Genomic DNA, 21,594 nt, shown 5'->3' with positions numbered 1-21,594 from the left:
GCCACTGAAGTCACAGAATATTGTACAACAGAGATTGTACATTAATCCTGATTAGGAAATGGGTTATTGTGTAAGAGACTCAGGAGTCAGATGAGGATTTGCAGTGGATGAGTGGAAGCTTTGTGGATCTCTAAGAACTTAATGTGCTCGTGGTGCTTACCTTTCTGATAGAAAGGTACTGCAAATAAAAGTTGAACCTCACCATAATCTAGGAGACTGACCAAGGCAATTGCAGTTCAACTAAACATTTTGTACTTAGATTTGCTCTGCTAAATTGCACTTATTGGAGGCTGAAAGAGGAGCTGGAGGCACGTGAATTAATGTATAACTGTTGATGTGTGGAGACCTTGCTGTACCAAGGGTGTTTTTTAAGGTGCAATCTACTCCTTTCCTAATACTATTGCATTTTTTTAATACAGACTACGTTGAGATTACCATCAGCTTCCATTTAAAAAAGAAAGTTTCAAGCCTTCATGTTTGCAGAGAAAAACTTGAAAACAGGAAGCAAGTGTGTTCCTAAAGACTCAAAATCAGAAGGCAAACTAATAATTCACAATTTATTATTTAAAAATTGTTATGCTGATCTCATGATTTTGAGAACTGACTCATGATTATTCAATGCTTGAGGCTGTCAATGCTGATAAGCAAAAGGGAGTTTATCCATCTTTAAGCATGTGTGGCTTTTTTTTTGTACATTTGTGATTGAATTTCCTATAAACGTCCATGAAAAGCTCAAATAAAACAACAGCAGGCCGGCCAACCAATCCCTTCTTCCCCCCACAAAATCCTCAAAACAAAAAAAACCCCAAACTCATCATAATGTTTAAAATAATCACATGAATTTTTGAGCCAGTCTTGTGAATTTTCAACTTGCAGGGCTGACAAGATTGTTGTCTCTTAATCAAAGCAGTAAACTGTCACCCTACTCCAACCTTAGTCTGGCATCTGAGAATCAAACTGGGTTCTTTCTAGCCCTCACATCTCCAGTAATTTGTATTGTGCATTTTTAATTTAGTTAACAATTCTGTTGCTGAAGCATGAGCCAGAAAAAATCTAGCCTCACTCTACCAGTGTTGTGTTGGACCTGCAGTGGTAACGAGTAAAAAGCAGATTAATTTATTTTTGTCAGTAAAGTGAGAAGATATGATTCTGAAGACACCTAGAAATGATCTGCTAGGTGTAATGTTTATTTAGTGTTTTAACAGAAAAGAACGACCCTTTAATATTAATCCCTGTTCATACAGCCAAATCTGGTCTGTTTTTCCTAAAATTTGTCCATGTTTTTATTAGAAGATTATTAAGGATTGATTTATTGAAGTAGTTTAACCATTTGGAATGAATTACTTCAATTTTTCTTACTTCTCCAGTGCTTTTGGGAACTTGATGGTCTTTCAGCATGCTTCTGCCAGCCCTCGAAAAGGATGGAACTGGGTAGAGATTTCACTTAATTTCCAGGTACCGGACTAAGTAAGGGTCACATTCAAAGTCTATTGAAGTGTTTGGAAAGATTCCTATTGGCATCAACAGGCTTTGTACATGCCCTAAAAGTATGGACCCCCACCCCCAGACATTTAGTTCTAGACTCTTTCTGGCACTGACTCCCTTTTACCTACCTGCCTCAGTTTATCTGAAATGAGGTTAAAAATACGTAATTACCTGCTTCACAAAGGTGCTGTGAAGATGATTAATCAAGTAAACATCTTTACACTACTTTGTACAGTGAGTGCCATTGCCAAGTATTTTGGAATACTTGCATTTTGCAAGCTGCTGCTTTCAGTTTCAACAGGTATTACATGCATGTTTTAAATATAAACAGGTAGGGGTGTGCGTGTGTGTGTGCGCGCACACACACTGAAGGGAGGGACGGAGCAGTTCTTGCAATGTTAATTCACCTCTTTAGGCGCCTGGGGCTGAATGTAATTTTTAAACATTCTCTTGGCCACAGAAATCCTTTTCCTCCGAGATTCAATCTTCTTGTAAGTTTCACATGCAAGCCAGAATTCAATGTTCTCATCACTGTATTCTGTCTTCAGGTAGGTCTTGTAGATTACAGGTCCATCTGAAAATATTTCAGAAGTCAAACTTTATAAACTATAAATGATAGCATTTAGGAAGATAATTGTCAAACAGGTTTTGCTTAGCTTTGAGTGAAAAATGACTAGACAAGGATTATGGACCAGTTTTGGTACTTTTTCTCATGTTGAATAGTTCCTGACTCCACAAGAAATCTTACAGAAGACAATGGGGCTACTCATGGGATAAGGTACTACCCATGGTCAGTATGTGTATCACAGATTACTTCAGGAGTGCTGGAACAATTTTTATAGTGGGAGTGCTGAGAGCCATTGAACCAAACTGTAAACCCTGTATATAATAACCATTTCAGTGCAGGGGGTGCTGCAGGACTCTTAGTTCCAGCACCTATGAACTACTTTTAAATCTTCTGGCCCTTTTTGTTTTATATTTACATAAAATGTGAGATTGTTAATAGAATGGTTTTAAAAGAATATTTGGGGGATAACTGGCCACTCAATGTGACATATAAAAGTTTCAGACTTCAATATTCATTTTGTACATGCTCAGAACTCCCGTAACATCAGTGAGAGCTGCACATGAGCAGAATATCAAAGAACATTTTTCCTCTTCCTGTGGTTTAAAATCACACATAAGAACAGAAGAATGGCTGTACTGGCTCAGACCAAAGGTCCATCTAGCCCAGTATCCTGTCTACCGACAGTAGCCAATGCCAGGTGCCTCAGAGGGAGTGAACCGAACAGGCAATGATCAAGTGATCTCTCTTCTGCCATCCATCTTCATCCTCTGACAAACAGAGGCTAGGGACACCATTCCTTACCCATCCTGGCTAATAGCCATTTATGGACTTAACCACCATGAATTTATCCAGTTCTCTTTTAAATGCACACAACACATATACATCTGTTATGAGGCTGATAATTATCTTAAAAATTCAGCTCTACATCAGAGTGAAAAACATCTAAACATCAAAAAATCATGATCTAACTGGGGAAGAAGGGAAGGCTTTAATAGACTCATGGACTTTAAGGTCAGAAGAGACCATTATGATCTAGTCCAACCTCCTGCACAACACAGGCCACAGAATGTCACCCACTCACTCCTGTAACAACCCTCTAACCTATATCTGAGCCATTTAAGTCTGCAAATCATGGTTTAAAGACTTCAAGGTGCAGAGAATCCTCCAGCAGGTGACCCGTGCCCCATGCTACAGAGGAAGGCAAAAAAAACCCCAGATCCTCTGCCAATCTGCCCTGGGGGAAAATTCCTTCCCGACTCCTAATATGGCGATCAGCTAAACCCTGAGCATGTGGGCAAGACTCACCAGCTGGACACCCAGGAAAGAATTCTCTGTAGTAACTCAGATCTCACCCCATCTAACATCCCATCACAAGCCATTGGGCATATTTACCACTAATAGTCAAAGATCAATTAATTGCCAAAATTAGGCTACCCCATTATACCATTCCTGCCATAAACTTATCAAGCTTAGTCTTGAAGCCAGATATGTCTTTTGCCCCCACTACTCCCCTTGGCAAACTGTTCCAGAACTTCTCTCCTCTGATGGTTAGAAACCTTTGTCTAATTTCAAGTCTAAACTTCCTGATGGCCAGTTTATATCCATTTGTTCTTGTGTCCACATTGGTACTGAATGTAAATAATTCCTCTCCTTCCCTGGTATTTATCCATCTGATCTATTTATAGAGAGCCATCATATCTCCCCTCAGCCTTCTTTTGGTTAGGCTAAATAAGCTGAGCTCTTTGAGTCTCCATTCATAAGACGGGTTTCCATTCCTCGGGTCATCCTAGTAGCCCATCTCTGAACCTGTTCCAGTTTGAATTCATCCTTCTTAAACATGGGAGACCAGAACTGCACAGCATTCCAGATGAGGTCTCACCAGTGCCTTGTATAATGGTACTAACACCTCCTTATCTCTACTGGAAATACCTCGCCTGATGCATCCCAAGACCACATGAGCTTTTTTCATGGCCATATCACACTGGCGACTCATAGTCATCCTGTGATCAACCAATACTCCAAAGTCCTCCTCCTCCTCTGTTACTTCCAACTGATACGTCCCCAGCTTATAACCAAAATTCTTGTTGTTAATCCCTAAATGGATGACCTTGCACTTTTCACTATTAAATTTCATCCTATTACTATTACTCCAGTTTACAAGGTCATCCAGATCTTCCTGAATGATATCCCGGCCCTTCTCTGTATTGGTAATACCTCCCAGCTTTGTGTCATCTGCAAGCTTTATTAGCACATTTCCCACTTTTTGTCTCAAGGTCAGTAATAAAAAGATTAAATAAGATTGGTCCCAAAACTGATCCCTGAGGAACTCCACTAGTAACCTCCCTCCAGCCTGACAGTTCACCTTTCAGTATGACCTGTTGTAGTCTCCTCTTTAACCAATTCCTTATCCACCTTTCAATTTTCATATTGATCCCCAACTTTTCCAATTTAGTTAATAATTCCCCATGTGGAACCATATCAAATGCCTTACTGAAATCAAGGTAAATTAGATCCACTGTGTTTCCTTTGTCTAAAAAATCTGTTACCTTCTCAAAGAAGGAGATCAGGTTGGTTTGGCACGATCTACCTTTTGTAAAATCATGTTGTATTTTGTCTCAATGACCATTGACCTCAATGTCCTTAACTACTTTCTCCTTAAAATTTTTTTCCAAGACCTTGCATACTACAGATGTCAAACTAACAGGCCTGTAGTTACCCAGATCACTTTTCCCCCCATTTCTTAAAAATAGGAACTATGTTAGCAATTCTCCAGTCATACGGTACAACCCCTGAGTTTACAGATTCATTAAAAATGCTTGCTAATGGGCTTGCAATTTCATGTGCAATATTCTTGGATGAAGAGTATCTGGGCTCCCCAGTTTAGTCCCATTAAGCTGTTCGAGTTTGGCTTCTACCTCGGATGTGGTGATATCTACCTCCATATCCTCATTCCCATTTGTCACCCTACCATTATCCCTAAGCTCCTCATTAGCCTCATTAAAGACTGAGGCAAAGTATTTGTTTAGATATTGGACCATGCCTAGATTATCCTTAACCTTCACTCCATCCTCAGTGTTTAGCGGTCCCACTTCTTCCTTTGTTTTCTTCTTAGTTATATGGCTATAGAACCTTTTACTATTGGTTTTAATTCCTGTTGCAAGGTCCAACTCTACATGGCTTTTGGCCTTTCTCACTTTGTCCCTACATGTTCTGACCTCAATAAAGTAGCTTTCCTTGCTGATCCCTCCCATCTTCCACTCCTTGTAGGCTTTCTGCTTTTTCTTAATCACCTCTCTGAGATGCTTGCTCATCCAGCTTTGTATATAACACCTGCATATGAATTTTTTCCCCTTTCTTGTGATTCAGACTTCTGATAGTTTCTGCAACTTTGACTTGAAGTAATTCCAGGCCTCCTCTGCCTTTAGATCCACAAGTTCTTCAGTCCAATCCACTTCCCTAACTAATTCCCTTAATTTTCTAAAGTTAGCCCTTTTGAAATAAAAAACCCTAGTCCCAGATCTATTTTTGTTTATCCTTCCATTTAGTTTGAACTGAATTAGCTCATGATCGCTCGAACCAAGGTTGTCCCCTACAATCATTTCTTCTATGATGTCTTCACTACTCACCAAAACCAAATCTAAAATGGCATCCCCTCTTGTTGGTTCAGCAACTACTTGGTGAAGGAATCCATCAGCTATCACATCCAGGAAAACCTGAGCCCTATTATTACTAGCACTTGTCCTCCAGTTTATATCTGGGAAGTTAGTCTCCCATGATCACACAATTCCCATTAGTATTTACTTCATTAAAAACATTAAAGAAGTCTCTATCCATATCCAGATCAGATCCCAGTGGTCTATAGCACACCCTAAGCACTATCCCAAGGGAGGCTCTAGTAACTTTCTTCCCCAATGTGAATTTTGCCCAGACAAACTCTTACCCATTCCATCACTTATTTCTTTACAGTCTACCTCATCATTGATATACAATGCTACTCCACCACCTTTGCCTTTATTTCTGTCTTTCCTAAACAGCACATACCCTTCAATACCTATACTCCAGTCATGACTACTATTCCACCATGTTTCTGTTATCCCTATATTATCTGGTTTCACTTCCTGCACCAGTAGCTCTAGTTCCTCCATTTTGTTTCCTAGGCTCCTCACATTAGTGTACAAACATCTTAATTTTTGTTGTTTGGCTTTGCTCACATTCTTTACCCGATTAGGCCCAGACATTCAACTGCCAGTATCACCTTTTAGATTCGTATCTACACTACCCTTCCTCCTTATGTCCATTCTCCTACCCACGGCTGTATCCTTTCTTACTTCATTTTCTTCCATCTCAGTGTTAAAATCTAGCATGGAGATTACCTGTACATCTCCCAACCATCTCCCCCAAATTCCTAGTTTAAAGCTCTCTTAATCAGTTGTCAGTCTCCATCCTAGAAGTCTATTTCCTGCCCTACTCAGGTGAAGTCCATCCCAAGAGAACAGTTCTCTGTCCATGAATGCCTCCCAGTGGCCATACATCCCAAAGCCCTCCTTATAGCACCACTGCCTGAGCCATCTGTTGAGCATCATAATCTTGTCACACCTTTGTTACCCTTCTCTAGGAACAGACAGAATCCCACTGAAGATCACCTGAGCCTTGAATTCCTTAAGCATCTTCCCCAGCCTTGGATAGACTCCCTTGATTCGTTCCAGTGAGAATCTAGCCGTGTCATTTGTTCCCACATGAAGGACAATCAGTGCATTCTTTCCCGCTCCCGTTAGGATCCTCTTCAGCATCAGTTCTACATCCCGTATCTTTGCACCCGGCATACAGCACACCCTTCTGTTCTCTGGATCAGCTCTGGTTACAAGCCTATCTATTCTTCTCAGTAAAGAGTCCCCAATTGTGTAGACCTGCCTTTTCCCGTATCCTTCTGGGGCTCATATTTGGTGTCATCTCCATTGACTCTTCTCTTCTTCCTATAGGATTCACTGTTCTTCTCTTCTTCCTTGCCTTCTCACCTTCAGTGACCACCTGCTGTGCCCCTTCTTCATTTTCCAACTCCGCAAACCTGTTCCTGAGCTCTATTTCTTCTTCACTAGCCCGCTTTTCCTCTGCCTGGTTCTTAGTCACATGCTTCCACTGTCTTCACCAGGCAGTCTCCTCTCGGAGTTCTTCAGTCCTGCTTCCGTCTGCAAGTCTGAGCTTTTCCCTTCAGCCTCCTTATGTCTTCGCTCCATCATCTGCTCAAACTCCCTTCTAAACTCAACCAGAATTCCCACCTGCATCTCCAATCCTCGCATCTTTTCTTCCATCAGCTCTATCAGGTGCCACTTCATGCAGATGAAACTCTTTTCAGGTACCCCCTCCAGGATCATGTACATACCGCAGCTTCAACATCTAGTCATCTTCATTGTGTCTTCCACTGCTTCGGTCACTACCACTGCTGCTTCTGTCATAGACTTCCCATCTAAGTCCAGAAAGCACAAACCAAACCAAAACACCACAACCCATAGCAAAGCAAACCCCCAACAAGCAGCAAAACACTGCCAGAACACCACACACTCCCTTCACTAGACTGTCTGTTCCTCTGCTTGCCTCTTTTAGTGTTCCCTGCAAACTCCCATCAACCTCCCCTGTTTACAGCTCTGTTTGCTGGCTCCTGTACTACTTCCATTTTTTTCCTCTGTCATCAACAGGAAAGGTGACTTTTGTTGCTGCCATCATTGTAACTAAGAAAGCTGTCAGTTTTCTCTCCAGCAAATAAAAGTTTTTCCAAATTGTGTTCTGGTATTCATTAAGGGTGCAGTACATCTTTGCTATAATGAACCTAGGGATCCAAACCATTTCTTCAGCATAGCCAACAGTTTGTTATAGAGAGAGGGGTGGAGGAAGACAGAGCTCCTAGGGCCATGGCAGAGAGGGTGAGTAGGATCCAGGGACCATGTTCACTATAGCTCAAGGTTTGCTATTGCAAAGGCATTATAATGAGGACCTTCTGTATTTTGTCCAAACATCCCAACTTCCACTGATTTTTGGCTTTACCAGTGGTAGCAATTATTGGAAGCCTTAGTACACTATCCTTTAAAGAACTAGCAGCTTCAAGAATTTAACACCATGTCACTTACACCTGCTCTGAGCAGTGCTTGATGATGCAGTGGCTAAAATACCTGCAGTCATGAGAACATTGAGGTTTCAACCATTGTTACTACTTGCTGAGTAGCACCTTTTTTAGCAATGGTGAGAAATATTTTCCAGTAAAACTTAGTGTAGGCAAATACTTTAAGACCAACATAGCTCTGGGATAAGCAGTTGCAGCTTCATTGACTTCAAGTGAAGTTTCTCATGATTCATATACTTGGCCCTTTGCAACCTGAGAGCAATGCAGAGACATTTAATCAATGGCAAAATCTATATATTGTGAGTGATTCATAGCTCTCTAGTTCTAAAAGCAAATTTCTCCAGTGATGCAAATCATAGGGTTTTTTGGTTTCTGCAAGAGATGTCAGCATGCCACAGGCTGAGGGTGGTGGTTACAAGCACTCATGCTGCTCCGGGGGGCCCGGAAAACTCTTGAGGGGCCGGGCCCAGGAGCTGCTTCTGCTCCCGGTCTTCGCTGGCGGGGGGTCCTTCCGCTCCGGTATTCATTAAGGGTGCAGTACACCTTTGCTATAATGAACCTAGGGATCCAAACCATTTCTTCAGCATAGCCAACAGTTTGTTATAGAGAGAGGGGTGGAGGAAGACAGAGCTCCTAGGGCCATGGCAGAGAGGGTGAGTAGGATCCAGGGACCATGTTCACTATAGCTCAAGGTTTGCTATTGCAAAGGCATTATAATGAGGACCTTCTGTATTTTGTCCAAACATCCCACCAAAGTGCCCCGCCAAAGTGCCCCGAAGACCCGCAGCAGGGCCCCCCCCGCCGCCGAATTACCACCTAAGAACGGGCTGCACTTCAGCGGTGGGTCCCGCTTTGGCGGTAATTCGGTGGCGGGGGGAGCCCCGCCGCGGGACTTCGGGGCACTTCAGCGGGGTGTCCCGGAGCGGAAGGGCCCCCCTGCTGCCGAAGACCCCAGGCCCTGGAATCCTCTGGGCGGCCCTGGGCCCAAAACTGGACACAGTACTCCAGATGAGGCCTCACCAATGTTGAATGGAGGGGAATGATCATGTCCCTCGATCTGCTAGCAATGCCCCTACTTATACAGCCAAAATGCTCATTAGCCTTCTTGGCAACAAGGGCACACTGTTGACTCCTAGGTCCTTTTCTGCAGAACTGCTGCCTAGCTATTCGGTCTCTAGTCTGTAGCGGTGCATGGGATTCTTCTGTCCTAAGTGAAGGACTCTGCACTTGTCCTTGTTGAACCTCATCAGATTTCTTTTGGCCCAATCCTCTAATTTGTCTAGGTCCCTCTGTATCCTATCCCTATCCTCCAGTGTATCTACCACTCCTCCCAGTTTAGTGTTATCTGCAAACTTGCTGAGGGTGCAGTCCACACCATCCTCCAGATCATTAATGAAGATATTGAACAAAACTGGCCCCAGGACTGACCCTATCCGTTGAGCCGAATGATCTAGCCAGCTTTCTATCCACCATACTTCTTTAACTTGCCGGCAAGAATACTGTGGGAGACAGTATGAAAAGCTTTGCTGAAGTCAAGGAATAACACATCCACTGCTTTCCCCTCATTCACAGAACCAGTTATCTCTTTAGAGAAGACAATTAGGTTAATCAGGCATGACTTGCCCTTGGTGAATCCATGCTGACTGTTCCTGATCACTTTCCTCTCCTCTAAGTGCTTCAGAATTGATTCCTTGAGGACCTGCTCCATGATTTTTCCAGGGACTGAGGTGAGGCTGACTGGCCTGTAGTTCCCCGGATCCTCCTCCTTCCCTTTTTAAAAGATGGGCACTACATTAGCCTTTTTCCAGTCATCTGGGACCTCCCCCGATTGCCATGATTTTTCAAAGATAATGGCCAATGGCTCTGCATCACATCCACCAACTCCTTTAGCACCCTTGCATGCAATTCATCCGGCCCCATGGACTTGTGCTCATCCAGATTTTCCAAATAGTCCCAAACCACTTCTTTCTCCACAGAGAGCTGGTCACTTCCTTCCCATGCTGTGCTGCCCAGTGCAGCAGTCTGGGAGCTGACCTTGTTCGTGAAGACAGAGGCAAAAAAAGCATTGAGTACATTAGCTTTTTTCACATTCTCTCTCACTAGGTTGCCTCCTTCATTCAGTAAGGGGCCCACACTTTCCTTGACTTTCTTCTTGTTACTAACATACCTGAAGAAACCCTTCTTGTTACTTTTAACATCTCTGGCTAGCTGCAACTCCAAGTGTGATTTGGCCTTCCTGATTTCACTCCTACATGCCTGAGCAATATTTTTATACTCCTCCCTGGTCATTTGTCCAATCTTCCACTTCTTGTAAGCTTCTTTTTTGTGTTTAAGATCAGCAAGGATTTCACTGTTAAGCCAAGCTGTTGGCCTGCCATATTTACTATTCTTTATACACATTGAGATGGTTGGTTCCTGCAACCTCAATAAGGATTCTTTAAAATACAGCCAGCTCTCCTGCACTCCTTTCTCCTTCATGTTATTCTTCCAGGGGATCCCACCCATCAGTTCCCTGAGGGAGTCAAAGTCTGCTTTTCTGAAGTCCAGGGTCTGTATTCTGCTGCTCTCCTTTCTTCCTTATGTCAGGATCCCGAACTTGACCCTCTCATGGTCACTGCCTCCCAGGTTCCCATCCACTTTTGCTTCCCCTACTAATTCTTCCCAGTTTGTGAGCAGCAGGTTAAGAAGAGCTCTGCCCCTAGTTGGTTCCTCCAGCACTTGCACCAGGAAATTGTCCCCTACACTTTTTCAAAAACTTCCTGGATTGTCTGTGTACTGCTATATTGCTCTCCCAGCGGATATCAGGGTGATTGAAGTCTCCCATGAGAACCAGGGCCTGTGATCTAGTAACTTCTGTTTAATGTCTTTGTTTAAGTACATGATTTTTAGTGTTCAGTAGAGTTATGAATTTAAGTTCCCAAGTTTGTCCATTGTGCAGGTTTCCTTTGAGAATGAGGACATCAACAATATTTTCATCCTTTTGACAGATGACCTAAAATTACTCCAGAACTTCAAGCACCACTGCCCAACCATCAAACTCTCTTGAACATTCCCATGCTAGCATCAACTTCCTGGACACCATGATGAGCCCTACAGATGACTATATACAAGAAACTTCTGGATCCAGCAGCCACCCTGAACACAGCAAGAAGTCTGGTATCTACAGCCAGGCACTGGTACCACAGAATTTTCTCTGAGGAGAAACTCCGCGATATTCACACAAATGCCTTCATCAAACAAGGACATGCCACTAGAAAAATAGATCACATCATGGAATGGGTCACCCAAATACCTTGGGAGAACCTGCTTCAATACACGGGGGAGGAGGGGGGACCCCACTGAACATACACCCCTAGTTTTCACCTACCACCCCACACTGGAACCCACATGGGGTGTCATCAAACTACAACCCTGACTTGAGGGGACCACATCTTGAAAGAAATCTTTCCCAAACCCCCTCTTCTGGCCTTAAAACACTGACCCAACCTCACCTAGCTTCCCACAGACTAGGACACACCAACTCAAAATGGCATCAGATCCTGCCATAATAACAAGTGCAAATCTGCAGACATATCTCCACTTCTACAATGATCAATACTCCCCAGAACACACCTTTCAAGATTCATGACTCCTATATCACATGCCTCTATCAACCCATGCCTCAACTAGCACATCAGATGCTACAAAACAACTATGGGGGTGAAACCAGACAATCACTATGCTCTTGAATGAACCGTCACAAAAAATAAGATAAAAATGACCTGTGGGTGAACACTTTTTACAAAGTGATCACTTCATGTCTGACCTCTTAGTCTTCATCATCAAAGGAAACCTGTGAAACACCTTTTAAAGATGAGCCTAGAAACATAAATTCATAACTTTGCTGAACACTTAAAACCAATGACTTAACACAAATGCTGGATTTATGACTTATTGCAACAATTTGTAACACACGCTACTGCCTGCTAAACCCTTAATGGCCCACTTCATTTTAAGTAGTCTCCTACAGCAAGTGTGAATCCCTTATGCTTAATAGTCTGTCCCAGTTTGTATTTAATTCCCCAGACAAGGAAGAGCTTGGTGAAGCTCAAAAATGTGTCCCTTCCTCAACAGAAATTGGCCTAATAAAAGATATTATCTCACCTAACTTATCTCTCAGAAGGATTCATAGTGATTAATTATATTGCAATGGGCATCAAGGGCATTTGTGGTGATTGATTTGGCATTAAAATTTTTCATTCGCTTTCCTCTTTAATGGAAGTCAATAACCATAAAACGCAGTAAATGGAGATATACCAATGTATCACATAAGTTTTCCCTATCCACACATTTCTAAAAAAGTTAGCTAGCTGCTGGTAAATAACTCTGCTGGAGTACAAACATACAACTACTTACATTTAGTAGTCATCAACTTTTCAAAAGATTGGGACCACTGTAGCACTTCCTCCAATGACACTCTTTGCAAAAGGAGGAAAGGTTATTGTGGGATTAGAGTTGTAGTTAACTGCGTGGCTAATGCTAGGCTTAAAAATAAAGCTAAATTTCATTATCTAAAATACAGTCACATAATTCAATGAATTTATATGCATTTTGCTCTCTGCAAGTTCATTTTTTGGATGTCTCAGATCTCGTGCTTACAATTTTGAAGAAAAGATAACTTTCAATAACTGTGGACCCAGTTCTGCGCTAAATTAAACACATACAAGTCCCTTTAAAGTCAATGGAAATTGTGTGTGTGTAGGCAGTGCAGTACAGTACTTCAGAATGGGAGAAGAATAAAGAAAGCATTAACAGTTCCGATTGTCAGCTCTTTGAGGCAGGGGTGATCATGTAGGGGTGATCTTTGTGTCTAGAGACCCTGCTGTGGTTCAGGACTTCAGGTGCCACTGCAATGTTAGGTACTATTATTAAAGTCCCTTGGGACTGAGTATGATAAAAAATGTAAAAACTTTTTTCTTCTCAACTAACACCTTCTACACTTATCATCAGCTGAGAGGTTGAGCTCTGAACATGATACAGTAGAACCTCAGTATTATGAACACCTCGGGAATGGAGATTGTTCGTAACTCTGAACAAAACGCTGTGGTAGTTATTTCAAAAGTTTGCAACTGAGCATTGACTTAACACAGCTTTGAAACTTTACTATGGAGAATAACAATGCTGATTTTAACCATCTTAATTTAAATGAAACAGTTTCCTTACCTTGTCAATTTTTTTAAAACTTTCCCTTTATTTTTTTTAGTAATTTACATTTAACACAGTTCTGCATTGTATTGCTTTTGTCTCTGCTGCTGCCTGATTGCATGCTTCCAGTTTCAAATGAGGTGCGTGGTTGATGGTCAGTTCATAACTCTCGTGCTCGTAACCCAGAGGTTCTATTGTAGCTGATAAATGATGAAAAGACTAATAGAATCTTGACTGCAAAAGACACTAAATTCATTTAATTCCCTACTTGTTTGTAATTTAAAATTAATCACGGTATTACTAATCAAGGGGATTCTTAGAGGTGACTAACAATGGATTGTTTTTCTTCTATGCTTGTTGTCCTTACGTGACAATTTCCTGGGTTTTAGGGATCTTCCATTTATTCTCTTAACTCTCAGTTCTGTGGAAGACTGAGGGATCAGAAAGAACTAAACATCTTGAAGAAAAATAAACTTCTAAGGGCCAGATTCTGCACTGGTGTAAATCAGCATAACTTTATATATACCATCTTTGTCTCCGGGTCTTATAATTTTTAGTATCCTACCACTGGTAACTTGAAAGAAATGCCTATGCTAAATGTTCATGTCCATGTAAGAGATTGGAGAAAAAGTGCATTGTAGTTCATTAGGCTCTAATCAAACTGGAGAGAGAGTTTTCATTCTCCCTTGATCCTTCCATTTTGGCATCAGTTACTGAATCCTAACTAAAGCCACTTAATTACCATGAAGTTCAAGAATAATCCATATTTGATTAAAAGCAGTATTGGTTTGTGGATAGTAGGTACTAGTGGGATTGATTTATAAGTCTGCTCTGCACAGCAGCTGTTTGCTGGTTTTGTAGTCTAGTTTGTGGTGATTTCTTAGGTTTGTTTTGATATAATTCTAGGAAGGAAACCACTGCCGTGTCTTACTGTTTGTTATAACAAGCGAATCTTCTTTTCTGGGAAGAAAAATGAATGTCAGTTACTCAGCACATTTTTAGATAGATTTAACTCCTATCTTTGATAGAAATTTTGCAACCACCAAACTGTAGTCTTAGTTCTTTCGTAATTTCTGGTCACACAGTTGGTTCTTGTTCAAGTAGGGCTTTTCTCATGCCTAACTGACCTCCTCTTTACATAAATACTTGAAGTGTGTGGTTATGAGAAGAGAGGTGGCTCTGCAAAAGTTGCATCTTGTTCCTGTGAATGCTTATTCGTTGATAGAGCTGCTTCTGAGTCATATCTGCTGTTACTGACACAGACACATTTTTACTGTTGTCAGCATTATCACTCTTATACAGAATAAGTGACGTTCTTGTCTGTCACCCTGAGCGCCATCAAAACTGCCATTTTATTTCCATTTCTGAATATTTGCCTCTAGTGTTAATCTGCAAAGCAGAACAAACACAGCCTGTTTTTAGTTACACTCCATGGGTGAGTTTACGCTTAGGGAAGAATGGTGTTTTACTGTAAACTGAGGAAATATATGGAAGTCACTGAGGGGAAAATGAGTATGGACTATTAAGATGTTCGTTCCCCACTTTTCTGACTATAACCCCACCTAGTCACAGTAGTTGTATCAGTAGGATCTGCTGCAGTGAGAATCCTTATGGAGAGGGAGAAGAACTGGTTATGTCTCCACTATCCAATGTGTACTGCACAATAGAAAAGACAAAGTACTTAAGGGACCATGGTCCACTGCAGAAAGCCTGGGACTGGGAGTCAGGAGACATGGCTTCTATTTCCTGCTCTGCCACTGACCAGCTGTGTGAATTTGGGCAAGTCACTTGATTTGTTTTCCCTTCCAACCTTTTTCGTTTTTTTTGTATTTAGATAGTCCCTGCCCCAATGAGCCTACAATCTCACTGTGTTTGTACTGTGTCTTGCACAATGGCGTCCCAATCTTGCTTGTTGCTTCTATGTGCTACTGTAATAAAAAGAATAAATACTATTAGTAGAAGTGAGACTACTGCCTTAGTGAGGTTGTTTTGGATTCTCATATGTTATTTGTACACTTTTAAAATCCATTTGTCTCCCACCATCTTGCAAAGTGCTAAGAAGAGCTGGTTGGTGTTTGTTTTTTCCACACAGAAAAACTTGACTTTACTGAAAAAATAAAAAAACTAGAAATTTTGGGCTGAAAGATTTCAATTTGGAAATGCCATTGTGGTACTTGATGTGAGCTGTAGTTCAGCCCTTGCATCTGAAGAAGTGGGTATTCACCCACGAAAGCTCATGCTGCAGAACGTCTGTTAGTCTATAAGGTGCCACAGGATTCTTTGTTGCTTTTACAGATCCAGACTAACACGGCTACCCCTCTGATACAGCTGTAGTTCGGTTGCCTCATGTCCCAATTCTCTTCTATGGGCTGGGTTCCCTGGTTCTGAAGCACCACAATCTCCTCTCTTGTTGAGCAGTTGTAGTGTACATAGGAATCTATGGTATCATGGAAAACATAAAGTGGCTGGAGAACCTGTCCAGCTGAGACAAATGGCAGCATAAGGCACAAATTTTCAACATCTGGCAGTGAGACTGAGCTAAAAAAAAACAACCCCACAAACAAAAACAAACCCAAAACATCCCTGCTTTAAATTCATCCCAGGTATAGCTCATTGACTTCAGTGGTTACACCAGGGGTGAACTTGGACCAGGATGTCTATGCCTGAACAGCTCAAATTAAAACAATCCAGTTACTCATAGCGTAAGACAATGCAAATATATTGAAATTGTTCTACTGTGAAGCAACAGCATGAATAACAGGTGATCAACGTATGTGCATGCATGAGGACAACATGCATAGGTAAATATTCAGCATTAAATTGTATTGTTAGCCCTCTTGACTCTTTCAGTCAGGAGGCTAAATCCCTTCATCTCTTGTAGGATTATGTGACTGCAGAATTATAGTAGTACTTACTTAGAAGTGATCCCATTTTCATCTTCTCTGAATAGCTTACAAAGACAACAAATATTTGGGCTCATTCTCCTAAATAAAGAAAACATGTGAGTTTTGGAACCTGATATAGTACAGCAGGTGCACTTAAAGTTCACTCTGATTTTAGAGGTCTGACCAGTTCCAACGGTGTTCCTCGTTTTACATATAGGGAATATAACTGGAATTGGTCAGACCTCTAAAACCGGGATGAACTGTTTAAATTCACCCACTGTATTTATGAAAATCTTTGACAGGAATGAGGCATCTCCACTCATCTCAATGGAGATTTGTCCCCTGGTTCTTAAGCATTAAAGAAAAGAATAATTAACAAGCATTCAAAACAGTCTTTCAAGGGCCTAACTGAAACAGATTAAATTATTGAATTTGTAAAAGACTTGTTCCTTTGGTGCTTTTTTAGAAAAACATGAACGTAACAATTTCTCTTTTATAAAATGAGACCTCCATAACTCCACAGTCCAAGATACGTGACTCTAGAAAAGCTTCCGTCTCATTACAATCAACTGTAATGCTATCCCTAAATTTGGCTTTTCCTTTAATCGTTTTTCAGGGTTTTATGTTTCTCGTTTGCTTTTGTTGAACAGTAAATTATTCCTTCTCTCAAAATGTTTTGAGGGACACCCTATAAATATGCCTGGAGAGGTTTTGGAGAACTCAAGACTTTGATTTAAACTGAATAATTTCGAGTTTGTGAGTGAATTATTGAATCTCCAAGACAACTGTCTGGGATATGCTAAGTCAATATTAATCCAAAATATTGATCAGACTTGGTAAACTTATTCTGACATATGGATCCTGTCAGAAACTATCACTACTATGTAGTGATGAGGAAATTAAGGAAATATCTATCCTAGAAAATTATTTGTGAACTGAAGAAAGTCATCTTCTCCTTTTTTATTTCTATTTTTTTATTTGTCCAACTCCTCCTCCTCTAAACAATGCCATATGTTCTGAAGGCCAAATTCTTCAATAAGCTTATGTACAATGTTCTTTATGGAATGTGTCTTTCTTTAAAATGAGTTTCTGTGTATATCAGTTTAGAATTAGATTACTACATTATAGTCCCCACCACTAATCAAAGAGATCTCTTTTCAGTCTAGTAATTTAAATCTAATTTGGTTCAGATTAGGGCTTGATTGGCCTACACCTATCCTAGGGCTAGATTGTGCTTTTATATTGGAACACAAAATAAGGATGGTGCAGAGTTTCACTGCCCATGGAGACATTCCGAACTGTGGAACCCTTAAACTCGCCTTTCTTATAATTGGGCCATATCTTTAGAGTCTGAAATCAATGGAACTACATCAGTTTAGACCATCTTAGACTCTAGCCCATTAGGTTTTCTACCAGATATTAAAATGCCTACTTGCAAAGCACCATGACAACTCTGACTGATAATACTATATGAGGCCTTATCCCCCAAACCCAAAGAGAATTCATGCCAGTATCCTTGAGATAGCTGCTCAAATTCTCATAGCTCTATGGCTTTGCATAGTTCCCTGTGTGTAATATATACTCCAAACATTGCCCACAAGCAAAACCCAAATAATTGACTCAACAGAAACCCACACTGAAATTTAAAGCAGACCTCAGGGGGAGTTGCTGGGTGCTTAACACTTTAAAAAAGAACAAGCCAAGATTTAGAACCTTCAGGCCTCCATTTTTGAAATACTTAGCTGTAGCCTTTACCTGTGCTGTAATAAAAATGTTCATATCGAGATACATTTGTACTTTGGATCATTGGAGTGGAACTCGTGCATAACCTAGATGGCTTTATTTTAAAATATAAGGTAGTCTGCATTGCTGAATTCTTCTTTAAAGCAGGAGTCAATAACAACTATTTTTTCTTTGGTTGCTGTATGGAAAACTCCATTGTAAAAGAAGACTGTTTTGTTCTTACTGGAGAACATGTATCAGCAAAGATAAACACTTTCAACAAATACTGTGGCCTAGAGCTTAACTACACATTTGTAGCTCATGAAAGCAGGACTATGTTGTTCTCTGTTCTTCCTTTACAGGTATTTGAATCATCTGATTATGCACTAGGTAACAGGCAAAAAAATACAAATGTACTTTTTGTAGCACTATGATATGAATTCCATAGTTTCAGCTGAATTTGATCTTTTCCCCCTGAAGCCTTGTCTGCACTGAGGATTTGCGTGAGTTTCAGCCATTGGTGCTAGCAATTTGGGTAGCTGCACTGGTGCAACTCATAATGTAGACAGGGTATGCTGCAATAAACTATGATTTACTCTGGTGCATTTTATGCTAGTTTAAATCAAGGAACGATCCACTGGTGCAAAGAGTGGCTTCAGCTGTCTACATTAGGGGTCACATCTGCTGCTGCCCTAAATTGCAGTGTGGCTTCATTTACCTGAGCAGAGCATTACAGTACACCGATGTATACCATACCAGAATCTGGTGCTAGCCTGTTGACCAGTGGAGTTACACTGAGGGCAGGCTCCCCATGACTGTAATCAGAGCAAATCTAGAAGGTAAGAAAGACTTGAGTCATTCCTTGAAAGCTTCCATTATGTAGTCTGGTTATTTGCTATTTAGCAGGTTATGTAGTCATATACACCTGTGTGCACATTGTGATTTGGTAGCATGTGCCCCCTCTGTTCATAAGTGTAAATGGCTAAACAAGTGCAAGGCAGCAAAGTTTTGCAATTTTATTGATTTATTGCTTTCTTTTACATCACTGTATTTTAGTACTCATGGTAATTGTGTCACACTTGAGGTTCTCTGTCTATAGAATGAGCACAGCATGGGCATCTGTATGTAGTGTTTCCCACACCGCTCCTACCATATGCCTCGGATCTGTCCTGGAGAGGTCACTTCTAAGTAATTCAGTCTCTATCATGCTCAGCAGTTGGCCTTTCTGAGACTAAAAACAAAACTCCTTTGAGTTCATGAGGACAGAATTTTACCCTACGTTGTCAATTGTGAGGCTGTTTGTAAAACACTTTTTTTCCTAAATATTTTGTTCTTTTTGAATTATTGAAACTTCTTTCTACTTCATGTTTCCACTCGGCCCTGGATTGGTTTTTGGATTTAACTTTAATATTTTTAATGTTATGTGCTGAATAAAAAAAAATCTCTTGCTCTCACGCTCTCTCTCAATAAGCTTTTTACACAGTTTGGAATTTTGTATTTTTAGTAAAGAATGTAAAAGCAGCAAAGAGTCCTGTGGCACCTTATAGACTAACAGACGTATTGGAGCATGAGCTTTCGTGGGTGAATACATGCATCCGACGAAGTGGGTATTGACCCACGAAAGCTCATGCTCCAATACATCTGTTAGTCTATAAGGTGCCACAGGACTCTTTGCTGCTTTTACAGATCCAGACTAGCATGGCTACCCCTCTGATAGTGAAGAATGGTTTATCTCGCTTGGTACTGTGTTTGCATTTCTCATGCAGTTCCAAGTGCTTAGTTCTGCAGAAGTGTGGCTGTCTGGGTGTCATGTCAATGAGAGTCTGTGGTGGGCCCCATCCTGTGAAACATTGGGTCCCCAAAATTAGCAGCTGGGCTTAGCACCATTCAGGAGGTGGCTCTGGGTTTTTATGAATCAGCATTTGGAGATCTTGCTTCTCATTCAGAAAGGTTTTTACAAATAGAGTCCCTAGACTGCTCACCCTGACATTCTGCTCCTTAGCCCACCTGCACTGCTTATCCCCAATAATTAAAAAGAGTATGTGATCAAATTTGATCCTAATACTTTCATTCTCTATCTGAGCTCAACACTATTACTGTTCAGAATAAATTTCACTTGTAGGTTTTCAGCTACTGTATCAACACACAAGTCAGTTTATAGAATTACATTCAGAAACAATATGAACATTTCTTTGATAATGCTTTTGAAAGGCTGGAATACATATAATCCACTTCTAAAGCTAAGGTTAGGATTGATGAAATACGCTATCTTGGATTAATGTGAAGACAGAAATGTGCTAAATCACAAGAGTCTTGAGTATTTACACAGTTCTTCTTCATCAGCTTTCCCTTTTCCTTCAGAGCCCTGCCCCACGTATGGACCTGCAGAGAGGGACATACATGCTGGGATACCTTTTTGCTTTGTTCTGTCCTAGCCCAAGGGTATTGTATACTGCTGAAATTCACATGAATGTAACCGTTATCAAAGGTATTGTCTTCAGCTGGTATAAATCAGCATAGTTCTATTGAAGACAATGGAGCTATACTCAGTTACACCACTTGTGGATTTAGTTCAGAGGAGTTGTGTGCAAATTACCCAGATCTGTTCCTTGGTTTATTATGAAGCTTTTCCACGTAAGCTCATGAAAAGTATCTTAGCATGTAGGATTGTGCATTTCCAGCAGATTTCATCACCCAAAAGACAAATCACAGGACCCTAGCTGAGTTAGTACAATATATGAATGAATGAAGTAGTCACACACATTCTGAGAATTAATCACACTTCTGATAGTAAATGAATCTAAGATCTAAAATTATTCACAGATGGAAAGGATATGAGTAATTTGTTAAACAATACAAGTCTGGGATGACTGTAATTACAATTATCTATAATGAGAGAATATCCTGTGAAACAGAAAAATGTTTTGATAGATCAAAGAGCAAAGCCTTTATTTTGAATGAAACTGTAACATACATCATTTTTATTTCAGCATGAGAAGATTATGCCATGTTAGGTTGTAAAGAAGCTATTTACTTTTTTTTAAATATGCAGCTATTTTGACTATACAGTGAAGTCTCCATAAAGAAACCTTTATGATAAAAGTTTTAGTTGATTGCACTCTAACCTCTCTTTTCAGTTTATTGCATAGAGTTTTATTGATCTTAATATACTGAGAATTTAATACAGAAGATTCACATAGGCATACATTTATCTACACATTGTACATATTTAGAAAACAGGTGCAGCTGCCATTCTAAGGCTGACCTTACAAGTGTGTGTGGGAAGTATATCCTGGACAGAAAGGCTATGCCCTTATCTCTACATTCCTTGTTTATGCTGAAGGAAATACTCTAATTCAATTTAAATTCTGAAATGAGTCAAGCATAATCTTATACTTACAATTTTTTTTCTTGGATTGTCCCCCCATTTTTAATGTTTCATTTAGTAGTAGCACTTGGCCAGGGGGTCAAGTTTCCAAATTCCATCCTGAGTGTTTTTCTTTATTTTCTTTTAAAGTAAAAAGTCTTGTGTCACTCTGGTTGTATCCACACTGTGTGTGCTGTTGTCTGACTCCTTTCATGCAAATATATATGGAAACTGTGTGTGTGGTTAATATGAAAAAAAAAAAGTTCCA

At 40.5% G+C, this 21,594-nt stretch overlaps 1 protein-coding gene and 1 long non-coding RNA gene across 4 annotated transcripts in view; one reads left to right on the top strand and one right to left on the bottom strand.

Annotated features, from left to right (window-relative positions):
• LOC120370009 overlaps positions 1-1,111 on the top strand; it is an 11,106-nt gene extending 9,995 nt beyond the window's left edge. Inside the window, exon 3 of the long non-coding RNA XR_005583560.1 lies at positions 420-1,111. This is a non-coding gene — a long non-coding RNA (uncharacterized LOC120370009). The remainder of the gene's footprint in view (positions 1-419) is intronic.
• Positions 1-21,594, bottom strand: part of RGS13 (regulator of G protein signaling 13) — a 22,403-nt gene extending 809 nt beyond the window's left edge. Inside the window, exons 1-5 of one of the 3 annotated variants that reach the window (XM_039483979.1) lie at positions 21,360-21,594; positions 18,678-18,791; positions 16,268-16,336; positions 12,564-12,625; positions 1,893-2,059 (exon numbers count right to left, since the gene is read on the bottom strand). In XM_039483979.1, the coding sequence (XP_039339913.1) occupies positions 1,893-2,059; positions 12,564-12,625; positions 16,268-16,332 (294 nt within the window). In that variant the 5' untranslated portion in view covers positions 16,333-16,336; positions 18,678-18,791; positions 21,360-21,594. Of the gene's footprint in view, positions 1-1,892; positions 2,060-12,563; positions 12,626-16,267; positions 16,350-18,677; positions 18,792-21,359 lie in introns of those variants that run through there. The other 2 variants (XM_039483980.1, XM_039483981.1) reach the window with 2 other exon arrangements.

This window comes from Mauremys reevesii, linkage group 8, assembly GCF_016161935.1.
Source record: "Mauremys reevesii isolate NIE-2019 linkage group 8, ASM1616193v1, whole genome shotgun sequence".
NCBI classification, from domain to species: domain Eukaryota; kingdom Metazoa; phylum Chordata; order Testudines; family Geoemydidae; genus Mauremys; species Mauremys reevesii.
The sequence above is the reverse complement of the archived record's forward strand: the minus strand, read 5'-3'. Positions and strand labels throughout refer to the sequence as shown.